At 43.1% G+C, this 18,925-nt stretch overlaps 1 protein-coding gene across 4 annotated transcripts in view; it reads right to left on the bottom strand.

Annotated features, from left to right (window-relative positions):
• Positions 1-18,925, bottom strand: part of Cemip2 (cell migration inducing hyaluronidase 2) — an 81,868-nt gene that overhangs the window by 23,420 nt on the left and 39,523 nt on the right. For all 4 annotated transcript variants that reach the window (XM_016003880.3, XM_076561196.1, XM_042261784.2 and 1 more), the window contains 6 exons: positions 16,250-16,338; positions 11,430-11,561; positions 10,132-10,167; positions 9,084-9,239; positions 5,114-5,291; positions 2,720-2,935 (listed from right to left, as the gene is read on the bottom strand). In XM_016003880.3, the coding sequence (XP_015859366.1) occupies positions 2,720-2,935; positions 5,114-5,291; positions 9,084-9,239; positions 10,132-10,167; positions 11,430-11,561; positions 16,250-16,338 (807 nt within the window). The remainder of the gene's footprint in view (positions 1-2,719; positions 2,936-5,113; positions 5,292-9,083; positions 9,240-10,131; positions 10,168-11,429; positions 11,562-16,249; positions 16,339-18,925) is intronic.

Genomic DNA, 18,925 nt, shown 5'->3' with positions numbered 1-18,925 from the left:
ATACTTGAGAGAGAAATAGACGGACAGATACACCTTCTGCCTTCTGCCAAAGGACAGTCTGAGGTAGTGTGCATAACTGTGGGCTCCCAACATTAGTACTGTTCTTCCTGAGTGCTTCATCCTTCAGGCCAATTAGGAGCAGATGGAAATTCCACCTCAAAATATTTACAAGCAACTAAAGAATAGCAATTCTGAAAAGCCAGGTGTGGGGGCACATGTCCTTAATCCTGGCACTCAGGAGGCAGAGGCAGGAGGATCTCTGAGTTTGAGGCCAGCCTGGTCTACAGAACGAGTTTCAGGATAACCAGGACTACACAGAGAAACCCTGTCTCTAAAGAACAAAAAGAAAAACAATCAAACAAACAAAAACAAGCAACAATTCTGTCTTGACATCCCACTATATTACTTCTAAGTGAAAGCAAACAGCCACAGATTTGGGCTTCTGCCCAAATTTCAAATCTTCGGGAAAGAATTTCTGACCTGTGGTTCTCCCATTATGACTCAAGCCTTCCTTCAGCTACATATAGAAATAAAATGACTACCCTGCTTCCTAAGGTGGAATGATTAGGTTCGTATCTAAAATAGTAATACAAATCCAAAGGGCCAAATGGTTGATGAATAAGAATATATAGTATTTAGTTAAAAACTGGAACCTAGAAAAATTATGAGCTATATAACTATATACTACATACTTTACAGACATATAACATCTTCATTAGTGAGCATTCACCATTTTCAGTCTGATATGTACATGCACGCATGCACGCGTGTGCGCAAACACACACACACACAAACACACACAAGTACACATGGTTAGCAAAAAAAAATTAAATAAAAACTACAGCTACAAAAAGAGTAAAGGCTCCTCCTTATTTTTCTTTTGGTTTTAATTTTAGAGTATCCATAGAGTCTAAATATTGATGGGGAAATTTAATGTGGATCTGGGCAAGTCTGAATAAGAACAAAAAGAAAGATGGGGATTCACATCTTTTCTTTTTTATTATGCTGTAACTAACTCTCCATCCAGTCCTCATCCCCTCTGAAGGACTTGGTGCTCTATCACCTTTTTGTCCCCCATCTGTTGAAAGGAATGAAAAATTCCCACAACAAAGGAGTTGCAGGAAATGCTGTCCAGTCTTCATCCCTCTTACGCCCTTTACTGCTCTACAGAGAACAATCTAGACTTTTTTTTTAATTTAAGAATAACATTCTTTTACAGCCATTTCAAAGTCGGAAGAGTAATGAAGAATTCTGCTCTAAGGCATTGTAAGCCAAGTACAGAAGGCTAAGAGGATGAAAACCACATCAAAGTTGGGGTACTGGGGGAAGCACCGAGCAAGAACCCACAAATGCATGCACTTGTGTTTAGCAGGCTGCTAAGCCAAGGTCAGTGACAGGGAAAACACACACACACACACACACACACACACACACACACACACACACACACACACACACACCAAAGGCAGGCATCTGGTATTGGCCTTCAGTCTAGTGTGACTTAGAGCGTCCCTTGTCCCATGTTCTTCTCCAGTTTCTTTCTTCCTGCTCAAACCTGCCCCTTTCTTATTCTTTTATCTCCTGTTTTTTTTGTTTTTGTTTTTTTGAGACACATTCGTACTATGCAGCCCAAGCTAACCATGAAGTAGAGATCTACCTTCATTAGCCCCCTGAATGCTGGAATCACAGCTATGAACCACCATGCCTAGCCTAGCAATCTATTATTAAATCCCACACTTTCACTGCCCTAAACATGGGGCTAAGGATACTGTCCTCTTCCTCCAAATTTCTGGGTAACTGATGCCTCAGCTCTGTAAGATCTTCCATCATCCCAAATCTCACAGTTAAAACCAGCCTTGTGACTTACAACCCTGCTCTTCAAATGGCAGCTGGCTCTTCAACCAGCCAGGCCACATGCTAAATGTGTTCCCGTCCTGTCACTCTTCTCATGAAAAGGTTCAAAGGAATTCTGCATGGCCACAGAATGAATACCTTTTAACATACCCTCCTCTCATTTCAGCATATAACAAAATCCAGCGTTCAATTCCAGTCAGCCTGACTTCGGAGTCTGTGCTCTTAATTATGCATACTTTGCAAATAAGCCTCTCATCTGTTAAAATACATCCCAGCTTAATGGTTTCAAAGAAGTATTTCCCATTTGTCTGTGCTATCCCTCTCATGTCTCCACAGACTATCATAATACCATTAAGATTTTCCTGGATTCCTTCTTATCTTTTTATTGCCAAACCTCATTTCTTTCCTTGGAACATTATACTTTCTCAGTGACTCACGACATTCTGTCTGCGAGTCGGATTTCACAGAGAGAAAGACCCTGAAAGCAAAGGACTTATTTGGAATGTAGTAAGAAAAACCTAAGTGTCAAGAAACATCAGACCTAACCACTTACTATGGTACTTGCCTACAGTCTCAGCCCACAGGAAGTGGAGACACAGCTGGGAAGATTGGAGAACATGGCTTCTCTTGTCCAAGCTATCCCAACCATATCTGACTAAGTACATTGACATCCCCACCCCCCAACTCACTTCTCTGATTTAACTGCTTTGGGGGAGCTTCTAGTAAAATGTCCTTCCCTTCCCTTCCATTATCACTTGCTTTCCTCCCCTCCCCCATAAGCCCCCAATCACCCTAAGGAGTTGCCATCTCCTCCCAGAGGGTAGCAATGCCAGGAGCTGCAGACCTGGGCCACCTGCGGGCCTACCTGGGCATAGGTCCCACTGCAGACCACTGCATTCCACTTGGTAACGTTGACACAGTTCGGATGGCGGATCAGGTAGTTGTCCATCCTTCCCACATAGGTATCCTTGTAGCCTGTCACGGAGCCATCAACGTCATGGAAAATGGAGTTCTTATCACCATCCAGCTCACAATCCTCAAACCAGGGGCCAGGCTTTCCAAAGAAGACGTTCAGAGAGACCTGACAGCAGAGAAAACCAGAGACGTCACAGAAGCAGATTCCTGCCACAGAGCAGTAGGGGTCACAGGTCACTGAGGTCGTCGACCATGGTAGCCAATTGATCTGAGTTCTATGAGATGACATGCTCGAGCGAAAACGTTTCTAAAGCCTCCTGAAGCTCAACTGGGAAATGTTAAACTGCAACTAGCTTTTTATTCTCTTTCCCCCAGCACTTAAATGATAAAGCTGGGGGAAGAGAAAGTGGATGCAGCCGTATTTACTTGTAAACTGTTATAAACTCCACATGTAGCTGGGCATGGTGGTGCATGCCTTTAATCCCAGCACTCAGAAGACAGAGGCAGGCGGATCTCTGTGAGTTCGAGGCCAGCCTGGTCTACAAATCAAGTTCCAGAAAGGGCTGTTACTTAGTAAAACCCTGTCTCAAGAAACAAAAACAAATAAATCAACTCCACATATGAGCTTCTGTACATTCCCCTGTAAGGAAATTAAACCTGAATTAAATAAATATACCAAAAATCATTTTGCTTTGCTCCAAATGACTTAGTTACTTATCCATACGTACCACTCTCACCCAGTTTAAAAAAAAAAAAAAAATCAGTATAACCCAAAACCGCCACGAGGTGTTGGTGTTGGCTTAAGATGGCAAGGTTCTGCTGAACTCACTAGAATACGCTAGAAATCAGGTGCTGCTGCATCTTCTGAACACAAAACATGCCTGGCTCTGGAGTTACTTTAAGGCCTTTCCTACGAGGCTAGGGATGTAGCTCAGTTGGTGGAACCCTTGTCAGAGTATGAAAGGCCCTGGTTCGAATCCCTAGCACAGCAGATAAAAAATAATAAATAATAGAAAATTAGCCGTTAGCTAGTTCCCATTAGGAGCAAACATTTTTCAGGACACACGAAAACACTTCTGTGCACCCCTCAACCATAAATGCATGAGTGTCAACAGCACATCTAAATGATAAACACCTCAACGGGAAACAGCATCGCCTGGAGTCGGCTGGCTCCAGGTTCTGGGCTACTGTCCCCTTTCCTCTTGCATTTGCAAACTGTACCCACAGCATCCCCACCACAGGGAGGATGGATGAGCCCCTGATGCAGTCTCTATGGATTATTCTCTTACACTATGGCTTCGAAAAAGCTATCTCAAGCCCTTTTTTAAACTCGGCAAGTGTTTAAAATATGTGGACGTGATGAAAGAACCATAAGCTATGTTCTAGTTTTGGCTGTCTGTGGGTCAGAGAGCTGGAGGCTGTCTCTCTCATACCACTGCTATCATGGGATCAGCAGGATGAAGCAGGCCTGAGGTTCCAAGAAGACTGTCCTGTACACTGTGGGTAATGGAGAAACTGCTAAGAAAAACATTCTGGGGGCAACTGCAACATAAATACAAATTCTAAGTCTTCTTTATAGTATTCTGTCCAAACCCAAATTTCTATCACATTACTTCAATATGCCTCTTAATTTTTTATCCCCAAGTTTTCTACAAGCCACAGAGAAGTAACTACCAGTCAGGACCCAAATCCCTCAGTGGAGTGGGTCCTTGTCCAGCCTCTGAGGCCTCATCCAGAATGAATCTCAGCTGAACTGTGTTGCTCCAAAGCCTGAAAACTTAACCAGCCACATCCTTAACCAGACAAATGCTTCTAGTTTCTGGTCCTCACACCTTATATATCTTTCTGCTTTCTACCACCACTCTCTGGGATTAAAGCCGTGAGTCACCATGCCTGGCTGTTTCCAATGTGGCCTTGAACTCACAGAGATCCAGAGGGATCTCTGCCTCTGGAATGCTAGGATTAAAGGTGTGTGCTATCACTGCCTAACTAGTGGCTTTTCTGTTCTCTGACCCCAGATAAGTTTATTAAGGTACACAATATTTTGGGGAACACAATACCACCACACTCAATGTCTCAAAATCATATGCCATCTTATTCCTATGAAGCTGGACAATCTCCCGATACCATCTCTCTAAGTCTTTATCCTGTAGATATCAGCATCTACTGTCAAAAATAGCCCTCAATGGGATCAAGTGTATGAGTTAGGAGTTGCAAATATATACACATTTCTTCCTGTCATTCAGACTCAGTGCAAGTCCTTGGTCTGGACGTTGTCTTTGGTTATGTGTTGTTCCCCTCCCCCACCACAGTCCCTGTGAGGGAGCCATGAGAACATACTTACCTGTGGACCAAATTTCACAAGGGAAACGTTATTCCTGGGTGTTGTCTGCCAGGAATTCTTCATGAGGAAGCCAATTGCACTGCTGTACCTGTCTGGAGTTGGCACATATTTTTTGAAAGTGCTCTTTGTGAGATGAATAGGCCCATCATAAATCTGAAAGCCTCGAATTGGGAATGTCCTATTAAAATACAAGGTATGTTTAATAAATGTGGGCCAATCTCTTTCACAGTATTTATGCTTTATGAATACTCTAAGTATCCCATAAGCACCAAATAAAATTCCAAGACATAGTGGTAAGCAAGACACAAGTTCTAATAGAGTGAAAAATACAATATCCTAGAAGAGATTACAAAAATAAAATGAAAATTAAGATAACTGCAGATAATTGGGGCTATGGAGACAATTAAGATTCAGGAATACAATAGACTGGGTGTGGAGAGACATGATGTTTGGGGTACAATAGGTCTTTCTAAAGAACTTCCTTGAATCAACTCAGTGGTGATGTTCTGTTTAGGGCTGGGGATGTAGCTTAGAGGGATGCAGTTGTAGAGTGATTGCCTAACATGTCCAAGGTCCTGGGTACCATGCCAAGAATGAGAAGGAGGAAGAGAAGGAGGAGAAGGAGGAGGAGGATGTTTCATTTGGTAATTCTGTGTTTTTGTTCTAGAAGACAAATCTGTGTGGGCAGAGAAAGCCTCCTGTTTAAACTAGAAGGAACCCTGACTGTCTGATTAAAACTACACTTCATGTATAGACTCTGGTTAACCCAGCACCTGGGTCTGAGGCTCGTTTCGGAGGTATCTTCATTATATTTGTGGGAAATCTCAGTGATGTCCTCAAGACCCCAGTTCCAAGCTGATGCTATGGTCCACTGAGCATCAGCCCATTGTGGGATGCTCTCTCTGGGTGTGAGTCATGATGAGGCAGGGAGGTGGGACAGACAGACAGTCAGTTTTCCTGGTGTCCTGTGCGGGATCCTGTCTGGGCTCTTGTCCTTGTGAAACAGTGAGCATGTATGACTCTGCATCAATCCTGTTGGATCATGAATACTAGTAGAAAAAGAACTCTGTGTTTTGTATGTTGTGGTGCTGAAGGCTGAACCCAAGGATTCATACATTAGAGGAAAGTGCTCTCTGTACCTGACTGTATCCCCAGTCATGCTTCTAGAATCTTCAGTAGCTAACGTTTATCCAATGTTTGCCAAGGCCTGTCCTCAATAGCTTACCTTCATTCATCCCTCATGAAACACAAGCACTACTTCACATAGACAATCTCTCTGTCCCACTCCTCTGCCTCAGACCCAGGTGCTGGATTAACTAGCTTTGCAGGATATGCTAGTGCTTACTGCTGTTTTAAGAACTCTGACTGTCAATTCAGAACTCAGAAAATTGGGCATCGATCTCCCTCAAGACCCAGCTATATAACTCTTGGCCATATGCCCAAAGGACATTCCATTCTACCACAAGGACACTTGCTCAACTGTGCTCATTGTGGCTTTATTCATAATATATAGAAACTGGATAGATAGACAACCTGGATGTCCTTCAACCAAAGAACAGATAAAGAAAATGCAGTACATTTACACAATGGAGTTTGTGTAACTCAGAGGCTTAAAAAAAAAAAATAACACCAAGAAATTTACAGGCAAATAGGTGCAACTAGAAAAAAATCATCCCGAGTGAGGTAATCCGGACCCAGAAAGACAAACATGATATATACTCACTTATAAGTGGATATTACAACCCATGGACCCAGAGAGGTTAGGTAGAGTGAAAGATTGGGGGCAGAGGAACATGGATCTCCCTGGGAAGGAAAACTAGAATAGATTCTGAGGGTGACTGGGGGCAGGTGAAGACCAGAATGGGAGAGATCAGGTATGTGTGGGGAGAGACAGCTGGAACTAGGGAAGTCTTGCGGGGGTCAGTTGGGGGGATGGAAACCTAGTGCGCTGGGAACTCCCTGGAATCTATAAGGATCACCCCAATGAGGACTCCTAGTAATGGAGGATACAGAGTCTGAACTGGCCATCTTTTATAGCCAGGGAAGGCTTCCAGTGGTAGGACTGGATTATATTGCATTAAGTTGTTGGCCAAGGAAGTCCCGTGGAGATCTCTAAACAACCCAGACTGATGCTAGGACAGAAGGTCGCCCTCTGAAAACTGACAGAGGGGCCCCATTGCCAAGGATGACTTCCACACAGCTCACTGAATGTAGAGAGGTCTAGTTAGTGTGAACTTGGAGCTTCACCCACACATTCTAGTCTCTTTGGCACAAGAAGGGACTCTGTAGGCTACATTAAGAGAAACCTAAACACCAACTCAGCCACAAAACCCTCCACCTACGATCTGTCCTGACTGCAAGATGTGCTGGGGCAATGGTGGAGCAGAACCTGAGGGAATGGCCAACCAATATTGGGTTTAACTTGAGGCCCACTCGACAAGAGAGAGCTCATGATCTACACGACCTGGATAGTCAGAAACTAGAGACTGAGTAGCCCAGAGACCTAGGGTAGAACCAAACACAACTGGAAAAAAAAACAAAAAACAATGAAATGATTCCTAATGATATTCTGCTATATTCATCAGTGCCTTTGCCTAGGTGTCATCAGAGACTGTTCCTCCACTGCAGATGGGAGCAGATACGGAGACCTACAGCCAGACAGAGAAGAGTCTAAATTGGAGGTCTCCACTGGGTTCCTCCCCTCAGAGAATGGGAACCCCACAGAAGAGGGGGAGGAAAGACTGTAGGAGTCAGAGGGGATGAAGGACACTAGGAGAACATGGCCCACTGAACTAACTAAGAAGGGCTCACATGGGCTCACAGTGACTGAAGGGGCAAGTATGGGGCCTGCATGGCTCTGTAGTAGGTGCTTTGCATGCATGTTATGGCTGTTAGCCTGGTGTTCTTGTGAGACTTCTAACAGTGGGAGCTGGCATGTCTCTGACTCTTTTTTTTTTTTTTTTTTTTTTTTTTTGGTTTTTCGAGACAGGGTTTCTCTGTGTAGCTTTGCGCCTTTTCCTGGAACTCACTTGGTAGTCCAGGCTGGCCTCGAACTCACCGAGATCTGCCTGGCTCTGCCTCCTGAGTGCTGGGATTAAAGGCGTGTGCCACCACCGCCCGGCATCTCTCTGACTCTTGACTGCTCTTGGGATTCTTTTCCTCCTGCTGGTTCCCTTGTCCAGCCTGAACATGAGGGCTGTTGCCTTATTTTGCCTCATGTTGTCTTATTGTATCTTGTTTTGTCCTGCCTGGCTATTGTCTCTTGCAGACCTGCTCTTTTCTGAAGAGGAAATGGGGTAGGGGGTAAGGGGGGGTGGGCAGACACATGGGGTTGGAGGGAAGCTAGGTGGAGTGGGAGGAGAAACTGTGGTTGGGGTGTATTGTACAAGAGAAGAATCATTTTCAATTTAAAAAAAAGTTCACACACAAAAAACCAGGACTCATTATGATGACAGAAAACCTGCCCCATTCTGACCCCACCCCCTCACCATCTCAATCACACGTAATTACATGGCCTCAGCTGGGTTCTGAGTCAGCTTTGGCATCTACTGGCTTTCATTTTCTAGGGCTCTTTTCAGAGGTAATTTCCCTTTTCCAGTGGCTGTTTCTGAAAAACCAGCATCATGAATTGCAGAGAAACTGACCTAATGTCATAGTTTATGGTTTGGCAACTTCTCTGTCTCAAGAAAGAAAAATATCAAGAGAAAAAAAAATCCACTTATATAAGGTCTTATGTAAGGAATAAGAAACAAGAGCAGCTCCTTCATAAAACTGATAATAAAACCTATGACATGGATAATTATTAATGCTTCAAAATCCCATGAGGATAATAGAGAATAATAATAATGGTAATAGTGAGTACTGTTACTAAGACAGGAAAAGAGCCAGAGTAAGGCCATCTATCCAGGCTTATTACAGGAAAAGGCTCTGTCTCCACTGTTTAATTCTCCACTGCCAAAGTCCAACTCACCTGTTCCTGGGTAGCGTCCGAGGCTTCTGATCTATTCCCCCTGTACCCATGTACTTGTTTTGGCCACCTTGAAATCCATAATTCCTACTCTCGCCAACAAAGAGAGATTCCGACACCTCCTGGCTCGAACCTTCATCACTTGGGAAGCTCCCATCACTGGTGAAACGAGGACAGTGATTAGAGACATTCTTGGGGAAGTTTGAACTGCCTCCAAAAGAAGAAAAACTATCATTTAAAAAGCTAGAAAGTAAAAACTTAACCTAATAATGAAATCCTTAGAAATTGTCTTTATACTATAAAAATTCCTTTTATCAATTCATGAGTTACTTGAAAATTATATATAAACACATGAAGTTTAATTTATTAGCAACAGCTGATTAGCCTCAAGAAACAATGAGTTTGCATAGAACACGGCAATTAAGTGACAAGCATGTGTAATTGGCCAGGAGAAAACTCATTATCTACAAAAAACCGAGTTACATAAAAGGCTGGAGGTGCAGGGCAGCTGCAGAGTGTATCACCAGCACAGATCAATGTGATCCCCAGCACTGTGGAAAAACACACAAAAGCGCACGAGCACACACACACACACAACACACACACACATACACAGAATATTTAGTTTGCATTTCTAAGTTAAAGCAGGTTCTAAGAGGAAAGTTATTATTTTTAATCTTCACACTGTTTATTTTCCTCTTTCATTCCATCCTCTATTTTGAAAGACTTTTAGCCTAAAGTTCAAGAGTCTTCTTCTAAACACAGTTAACAACTACCCTACCCTTCTGTGGAATTTCAGAGAAATTAACCTACAACTTTGTCAGAAATGCAATTCGTCTTTAAAAAAAAAAAAAAAAAAAAGTGGGTTTTTTGGCCCTCTAGTGGTACCAGGAAGAGAATGATCTTTTTTCTTTTCTTTTTTTTTAAACTAATAAATTATAAAGCAACCTCCCCACCCCCATTCCCAAGCACACAAACAAAAACACTACAGGTGATTTTTTTTTTAACCTTACAGCTTTAAAGTGATCAAATGTTTGAGAGCATTACGAACCTGGCAAAGGTCAATCCCTTTCCATTATCTGCAAATCTGTAAGAAGAAAAAGATGACAGTACATCTAAGTCATCAGGAAACAAGGAAGGGGCAATCCCCTTGGCGGCGGCGTGTGACCAGGAAACCCAGATCCTGACGCTCACTCTCCAACCACACAGAAGTTCAACCTCCCAGTCACCAAAGCATCAATTCCAAGGCCCTCAAGGGTATCAGGTTCAAATCCTGACTTTGCCAACTGTGACCTGTTTCTCAACCCCTTCCCCTCCCTCCTCTCACCCATAGTTTGAAATAATAATACCATCTTTCTCATAGGATTCTTGAGAGAATTAACTATATTAAATCATTTCAAGTATTTGAATAGTGTCTGGAACATAATAAATACCATATAAAGGTATTAGCTAAACCGTCTGTTTTTAATCATTATTTTTCAGAAAGAATTATATTTCTTCTATTTGCTTTACATTTTTTTCAGTCTGAGACCTAAGCCATCCCTACAGATTTAATAGTGTTAAGGTTGGGAGTGAAAACAGTCAGAGATGGTGGGGAAAAGCCAAGAAAATAATGGTGAGTGGAAGAAAGAAAACGGAAACATTTTTTCCTAGACTGTTGAACACTAAAACTTAATTCACTACGCACCAGGCCTCTCTTAAAATCATGCAAGTGGAGGGGGAAAAAAAGGAGGTACTTCCTGCCTCCAGGAAGACACAAATCCGCAGGCGTATGAAGATGGACTTAGGAAACTGTGGTTTTGAGAGGCATGGCAAGAAGATCAGACAAACTTTAAAGAGTTTCCGAGAACAACAACAATAGAAATAAAATAAAATAAAAATTTGAAACCCCAGGTAGTTTCAAATTTTTATTTAGCTCTTCAGCATAGTGTTTGGCTGTATAAAGCTAAATTCCGGGTTTCTGGTCGGCCCACTGAAGCTTTCTCATGTCACCAGAAAAGTTCAGTGCCCACAAAAGCTCCAGAATGACAAGATTCAAAACATCTGCAGTCTGTGAACTATAGGATTCATCCTCAGAGCTCATCCTGTCCGTTAAAAATAATAATATAATGATTTTGGAAACTACAGCTATACCTTCATTCTACTCAGTTTAAAAAAAAATCCAACTGGCTGTGGTGGCATTCACTTCTAACAGTACTTGGAAGGAGAGTGGAGACAGAAAGATCAGGACTTCAGGGTCATTGTTACACAGTGAGTTCACACCCAAGGCCCCATCTTCAAAAATAAAAATAAAAACCTAAAAAATAACCAGCAGCGTCAGCAGATGTTATCTCTGTAGACAATACTCACGCTGAGTTCTGGACAATAATGTCGCCTCCTCTGACCCAGGCACCATTATCATTGTTTTTAAAAGCAATTAGCCTGTCGATGACAGCGGCAACACGTGGCTTTTCAGGGTCCGCATCCTGATGAGGCCGGAACCTGAGGGGTGAAAAAGTGAAGTGAGCAAAGGAAATAGAAACTGTCTGTGTATATACATGCTACGGGTCAAGAGGCAGGGTTTAAACTGGGCCAAAACAAACAAACAGGTAAAACACAACTTCATCATTTATAGTTCAAATACACAAAACAATTACATTTATTCACATGTAAGTTTCCAGAAAAAATGAGTTCATGTATTCTTCAAAGAGTAATGTAGAGAAGGCTTCTGTAACACATGCACATGGAAAGCCATACACAGACCAGGCACTCCCATCTATCTTCACAAATATTAAATTATGTGTTATTAACATGTGCTTACTGTAAAAACTAATCACATATTTCAACATACACCTATACGAATTATGTTATTAAATTGTATGCTGTTTATAGATGTTTTTAGCTGGAGAGATAGATCTAAATTCAGCAGATGGCGTAGAAATGCCTAAATCTAAAAACCCAGCTGAATTTATTACAAAGGCTGCATTTCTCATTTCTTTCACTCAACAACATTTACAAGGACCTAAATGAAAACGTCAAAAACTGGTCACATAACCCAATTCCATATGCCTACCGCTTTACAAAGATGGGAAAAAGAATAAAAAAATTTAATTGAGTTTCAAAAATCAATGCACTGCACTGAGTATTTCAGTCACCCAGGAAGGAGCCTTTGCATGATGCTGCTCCTATAACTGTGGGCCCATGGTAGGTCCCCGAAAATGGCAGCAAAAGAAGCATCTTTGTGGGAAGAGAACCCAGCACAGGTGCCTCAGGCCTGTGAGCTCCACACTCCATACCAACCACTATACTCTATACCAAACTAGTCACTGGGGAAGAAGAAATGACGTGGGAAAGAGGGGAACAGAAAGGCACACGTGTGTCCCTTCCCTCAATAAGCAATGGGAGGTCAGGGAAACCAGGAAACCATGTGATCAGATCCCCACCTCACCCCACCCCCAACTTCCCACCCCTCCCAATATATCACAGGATGACATTTGGTGAATGGATTATAAGATCATACCGAGGCCCCTTATGTATTTCTGATAGATGGTAGTGGAGTAGACTGGAATGGACATCAGGGATGAAGAGTATACCCAAGTCTGGTGCCCTAACTAGCTCAGACCGAAGAGGTAAAAGGCCTTACACTGAGCCAATACAAACTTTGCTGGCATTGCACTTACTGTTGAAAAGCTTTACCTAAAGTTGTTACAGAAAGTCAAGCAACTAGACGAGCTGGAAGGGAACTACGTAACGTTCTAAATGAAGACACACAGGTACCATAAAGCAACATGTGATCCTCTGCGACAGCTTCCTCATCTTTTCCGACTTCTCCATACTGTCCAATCACTGATCATTTGCACCAAAGCAGTGGCCCCGATTTCAGCATCTTCATTTGGCATTTAGAAAACACAGGGGCTGGGGTGACGGCTTAGCAGTTAAGAGCACTAAGCTATCTCTCTACTCCCTTGATTGTTAATACTGATGACAACTTGATGGAATTTACAATCATTATAGAAATACATCTCTAGCCATATCTGTGATGAATTTTCTAGACCAGGTTAACTGAAATAGGATGATCTACCTTAAATGCCAGTGGTACCATTCCATGGGCTGGGGTCCTGGATGGATGAAAAAGAAACAGCACCTGCCTGCCAGCATTCCTCTTTCCCTGCTCAATGACTGTGGAGTCAGTGTGACCAGCTGCCTCACACTCCTGCCACTATGCCTTCCTTCCACGCCATGATGTCCCTTCTTAAAGTGTGAGCAAACATAAACCCTTCTCCCCTTAAGGTGCTTCCTGTAAAATATATGGTTACAATAACAAAAGTAATACAACACTCCCCCTCCCAATTTAAATGAACTAATTAATTATAATGCACTAATTGGTTATAATGTCTCACCCCACCCCTTTTAACAAGTTCTTCACGAAATCCCCCAATTTCAAATGAAGTTCTCTTAAGCATCCCCATCTTTGAATTCCCATCATTTCACATCTTGCAGGCACAGAGAAATTATCATCTGATAATTAGTGAGTCAGCTTCCTCTTTAAGGAACAGACTGAATATGTCTGCTGGATCCTACGATCATGGTGTTCAAGTCACAGCCTGATTTACTGCTCATTTGTGTTGTCTGAACACATGTGGGCACAGTCTACACATCAGTTTACACAAAACTAAACACACACACAGCTGCCAAGTATCTTGTCATTCTACAATTAGTTCTTTCCAGTTACAATTTCCTAACGGAGTGGAGTCCTTACCAACGTGTATGCATTTGAAACCTTGTATGAGAACTCATGGAGTGCAGAGGAACAACTACCATTTTCACAGTTAGGCACATGTCCATCTAGCAAAGACCTTCTGAAGCCATAATGGGTAGTGTAGCGACACGTCAACAGCTTCTTAAATATATCTGCTCCTCCGTTCATGTACATACATATAAACAAACACACAAAGTATATAATGTACCTCTGCACACATGCTCACAAGTGAGGGAACACACACATGTGGAGGCCAGATGTTCCTGTCTGCTGGCTTCCTCATTCACTCTTCACATTATTTTTTGAGACAGGGCCTCTCAGTGGACCTGGAACTTGATTCCGCTAGACTGCCTGTTCAGCAATTTCCTGGGCTCCTCTTACCTCTGCCTCCCACCACGCCTGGCTTTTATGGGGGTGCCGGAGATTGAACTGACATCTCGTACTTGTGAAGCAAGCACTGAGCCAGCTGAGCCCTCTGCCTGCAGCCCCGTATCAATTCTTTCAAGGCAGGAAAAGGAGCCAATTGCTTACCACTGTTTCTGGCAGCACCAACTTGACAAAGCATACCTCACTAAAACTATCCATTACAGAAGACTTAAAAAGCAGGTGTGGCCAGGTTTGGTGGCTCCCGTCTATAATCTCAACACTTGGGATGCAGAGGCAGGCAATTCCCTGTGAGTTCTAGACCAGACGGAATTCCATGAGACTGTCTCATACACACACAGGAAAAAAAAAAAAAAAAAAAAAAAAAGCAGGAGCAACTTTCCACAGCAACTTTGTTATTATTTTGGCTCTGCCAATACACTGATTGGTTTTTATTGTCAACTTGATATAAAGTAGAGTTACCTTGGAAGAAGTACCCTCAATTGAGGAATTTCCTAGATCCAACTGGCCTGTTGGGCTTTCTGTGGGGTATTTTCCTGATTGCTAAATGAAGGAGGGCCCAGCCCACTGGGGGTGGCACTATTCCTAGGCAGGTGGCCCTGGGCCTGTAAGAGGCTGTATAAGAAAGCAAGTTGAGAGAGGCTGTAAACAGCAGCTTTCCTCCAGGTTTCTGCTTCCAGCACCTGCCTTGAGTTCCTCCCATGACTTGCCTCAGTGTGGACTATAACCTGGAAGCGGAAATAAACCCTCTCCTCCCCAAGTTGCTTTTTGTCATGGTGGTTTTTTATTTTTGTTTTTGTTTTTTCAAGACAGGGTTTCTCTGGCTGTCCTGGAACTTGCTCTGTAGCCCAGGCTGGCCTCAAACTCACAAAGATCTGCCTGCCTCTGCCTCCCGAGTGCTGGGATTAAAGGCGTGTGCCACCACCGCCCAGCCACTTTTTATCACTGCAACAGAAAGCAAACTGACAGCCAGTACTTGTGGTTCATAATTTTATTCTCATCTATTTGTTCCCCTTTCTTAAGCTTTTCTCATTTTTTCCTATTTTGGGTTGATCATCCAACAAGGTACACCTTGTGTTTTATTTACATAGTGATCACCTTGAGCCTCCTTAAATGTTCCCTGGTTACTGCTCTCGAAGGTTTTATGCTTAACTTGACCTTGAGCAAGCCTGATAGGTGATTCACCAAGTGGACTTTCCCGTTTTCTCCTGACCTCACATCTTAGTCATGTATGGCGAGAACCCTGCCTTGCACATTAGTCAGATTCATCAGCCTCCAGTGTGGTTCCTGCTTTCTTCTCTTAACAACTGAGCCAGCCATTATTCTTTCAACCGTCTAGCAAAAGCCTTTGCAAGCTATCACCCATTCAACCTCATAATCTGGTCAATAAACTTGAAGTATAAAAAAAAAAAGTATGTTCATGGTTTCTACTGAATATGGCTTCAGGTTGCCACATTATCCAGAGCACTTTATTTCCACCCGAGACGTTTTGTTTATGTTGGCTGGCACACAGCACACGAGAGAGCCTGCTGCAACACTGACCCACATCCCAAACACATTATGTGGTTACACGGGAGAGCAACACAGCCTGCCAGGAAGTGAAACTGAGGCTACCAGCAAAACCAGAGGCAGCTCGGTCAGCACATCTGGGATCATTCCCTTGAAATAAATCCAATGCAATGTTCCATCTGACCACTAACCATGAATTCAGATACTTAGGTTTGGGGGACTGACTTGTTTTCCAGTGACTCAGACTTGTTCCCAAATTGGAAACCTTTGTTACCTCTCTTCTGTTTCCATGTCTTCCTGTAACTCCCTCTAACACAATTTTCCATTTTGAAGAAGAAAAAAGGCATCAGCTTCCTTGGCATTTTGTTACAATAAAAAGTATCTGCACTCAGGATTGAGACAACAGAGAGATTTCCCCAAACTCTTATATGAGCTTTCAAAACTTCATCTACGTAGGCTGCCATCAGAAAGAACAGTTGAATCTGAAAGTTCTGCCCTGAGAGGATAAGTCTGGCTGTAAGTGAAAAGGCAGCCCTACCTTGCACTGTTATCCAAGCAGAGGTATTCCCTTGGGTCGGAGGCACTGGAGTTGGTTGTTTTGACACCTTTGTCAACAAATAAACCAGCCTGAAATAGACAACAATGAGCCGCAATGAATATCAATCCTAAGGTACATCCACATGCACAACACGGTGTGAAAAGACTTTTCAGCCTATCATTCACCTAAAACTGGGAATGGGGGGTGGGGACCCCCAAAGCAAAAGTGCTGTGAAAAGCAACAGTCTTCCTGGATATTTTTAGCTTATTCATTCAACAGACACTTATGTATTGTACACTTAATGGTTTATACGTTAATTCGCAAGTAAAATATATTCTCTGCTGCTACTGATATAAAGACTATGTGGGAGCATGCAATTAAGCAAAGAGCTGTGGTCCAATTCTATAAGCACGAGGTTAGGGAAACAGGAGACACTGGCGGTGAAAAGGCACTAAAGCTTCCTAGGGCAGCGAGAGGATCCAGATGTGTCTCCTACATGATGCTGAAATCCTCAGATGGGGAGGAACTGACTGAGCAGAAAGGGCTGGGGGTGAGCATGAAGCAGCTGAAGGTTCCAGAGAAAAGTATTCCCGTGAAGACGCTGTACAAAAAATGCCTAGAGAGACGAGACGGCAGGGAATATTAGAGAGCATGTCCTAGACAGGACAGACAGCGCGAACAAGGGAGGAGAGAGAAGAGATTTGCACACGTCGGGGCATGCACACTTATACCCACAGATTCAATTCTCTTCCAACTAACGAGACAAGTATGTTTGTTATGGCATACGACACCAAGAATTAGAGACGGTTTTGTGTCATAAACATAACTTATAAAGGGTACGCTGGAGATGTAAGACAAGGGGGATCTGAGCAAAGCATCAAAGCACTTCTGCAAACAAGAAAAAAGTGCTGCCTCTGAAGACGGGCTAAAGGGGACAGAGGGAAGAGACCAGACAGGAGCCGGGAGACACCATCAGTCATTCAGGAGGGAAACGACATGACCCAGGTCCATGGTGAGCCGAGAGTGATGCCATGGCCTCACGGATGAAGTATCTGGGGCCAAGAGGAGCACCTGTGTTGTTTTTTTCAGTTAGGTCAAACATGGAATTAACTAGCTGTTTGATTCACTGATGTAGAAATAGAGAAATGGAGCAAGCATAAAAGGAAGGATTTCCAGTTTGAATGTGTTTCTTCAGTGTCCATGAAGCACTGAAGTGTGAGCCAGTGAGTATCACATAAGCATGGCTGACCTGGAACCAGGCAAAGGTTCAGGACACCTCACCAAGCAAAGCCACAGGGGATGGTCAGAGTGTGCACATTCGTGACAACTGATCCCAACATGGCAGGTGTCTTTTTAGGACTCCCAAGATTCAATTTCCTTTAGTTATAAAATATTCTGCATAATCATTCCCAAGTTCAACAAATTAAAATCTAATTAAATGCTCAGATTCAATACTCTTATAATTAATAAGCACATCTCATCATGTCATATGACACTAAGAATTAGAGAGTTTTCATATCACAAATGTAACTTTAAAAATTAAAGATTTTTTTCCTTCAAATATTAGCCTTAGTCAGTTGCCCATCTCACAGCAATCACAGCTTCTTCTCACAGCAATCTCACTTCTTCAAGTGACCCAAAGCTTCTCCTAACACTTAAATTTGGGTATTGGAGTGCTGTATGTGCACATGTGTGTGTGTGTGTAGGGGGGTGAACCTGTGTGCACATGTGTGTGTAGTGGGTGGTTGTTTGTGCCATGCCCTGAAGCACTGCCCCTCATTAGGCAGCAGGTAGCTCCCTCTGGGGCATGGCCTCTGGGGACCCGTAAGACCTGTGATGCACATATGCGCTCTCTCTACCTTGTGGATTTTGAATGCTGAGACAGACCAGAGCAGAGCTTGCCAGAGAACAGCTTGGACCTTGCCTCACCCTTCCAGGATCCTGCTACAATCCCTTATTTCTGTCTTGTAAGTTAACCCCCAAATAAATTCCTTTGCTCATTAAGCTGATTCCATGGGCTGATAGCAATTTAATCGAATTGTGTATGGAGGTCAGCTGTCCTGTCATCACTCCTCACCTTATTCTTTTGAGACAGGATCTATTGCTGAACCAGGCTGGTGGCCGGCAAGCCCCAGGCGGCCTCTTGTCTCTGCTTGCAACAGCTCTGGGGTTGCAGGGGCACACAGCCTCATCCAGCCCTTTGCACTGGTGCTTGGGCCCTAATTCAGGCCCACATGCTTATACAACAAGCATCTTACCTACTAAACCATCTCTAACCCCAACACTGAGATACGTTTTCGTGGATCCTCTCTCTGATGGTCATACATGGAAAGGTTCATTGAACTCTGATACGACTCATATCACAGCAAAAGATCTAATGATTGCATACACAATAAAAAAGATTAAAGTGACTTGTGAGCAGGAAATGAATCACGGATATTCATGATGATGGAAGGGAGGGGTGAATGACAAATACCACAGAAACTGGACTTTCTGAATGACCTTTAGGTGACTTCAATTAAGCGTAATGTTCTTACATGGTATTTCACCATTTCAATACTTGGTAGCAGTAAATGGCCAAAAGGCACTCAACGAGCACTGTGGAGAGAAGCAGGGAAGCAAAGCAGGGGTCCCAAGCTCCAGACATGTATCCTCTAACACGTACAATCCCAGAAA

This window comes from Peromyscus maniculatus, chromosome 1 (assembly GCF_049852395.1).
Source record: "Peromyscus maniculatus bairdii isolate BWxNUB_F1_BW_parent chromosome 1, HU_Pman_BW_mat_3.1, whole genome shotgun sequence".
NCBI classification, from domain to species: Eukaryota; Metazoa; Chordata; class Mammalia; order Rodentia; family Cricetidae; genus Peromyscus; species Peromyscus maniculatus.
This window is presented reverse-complemented; position numbering and strand designations above follow the sequence as displayed.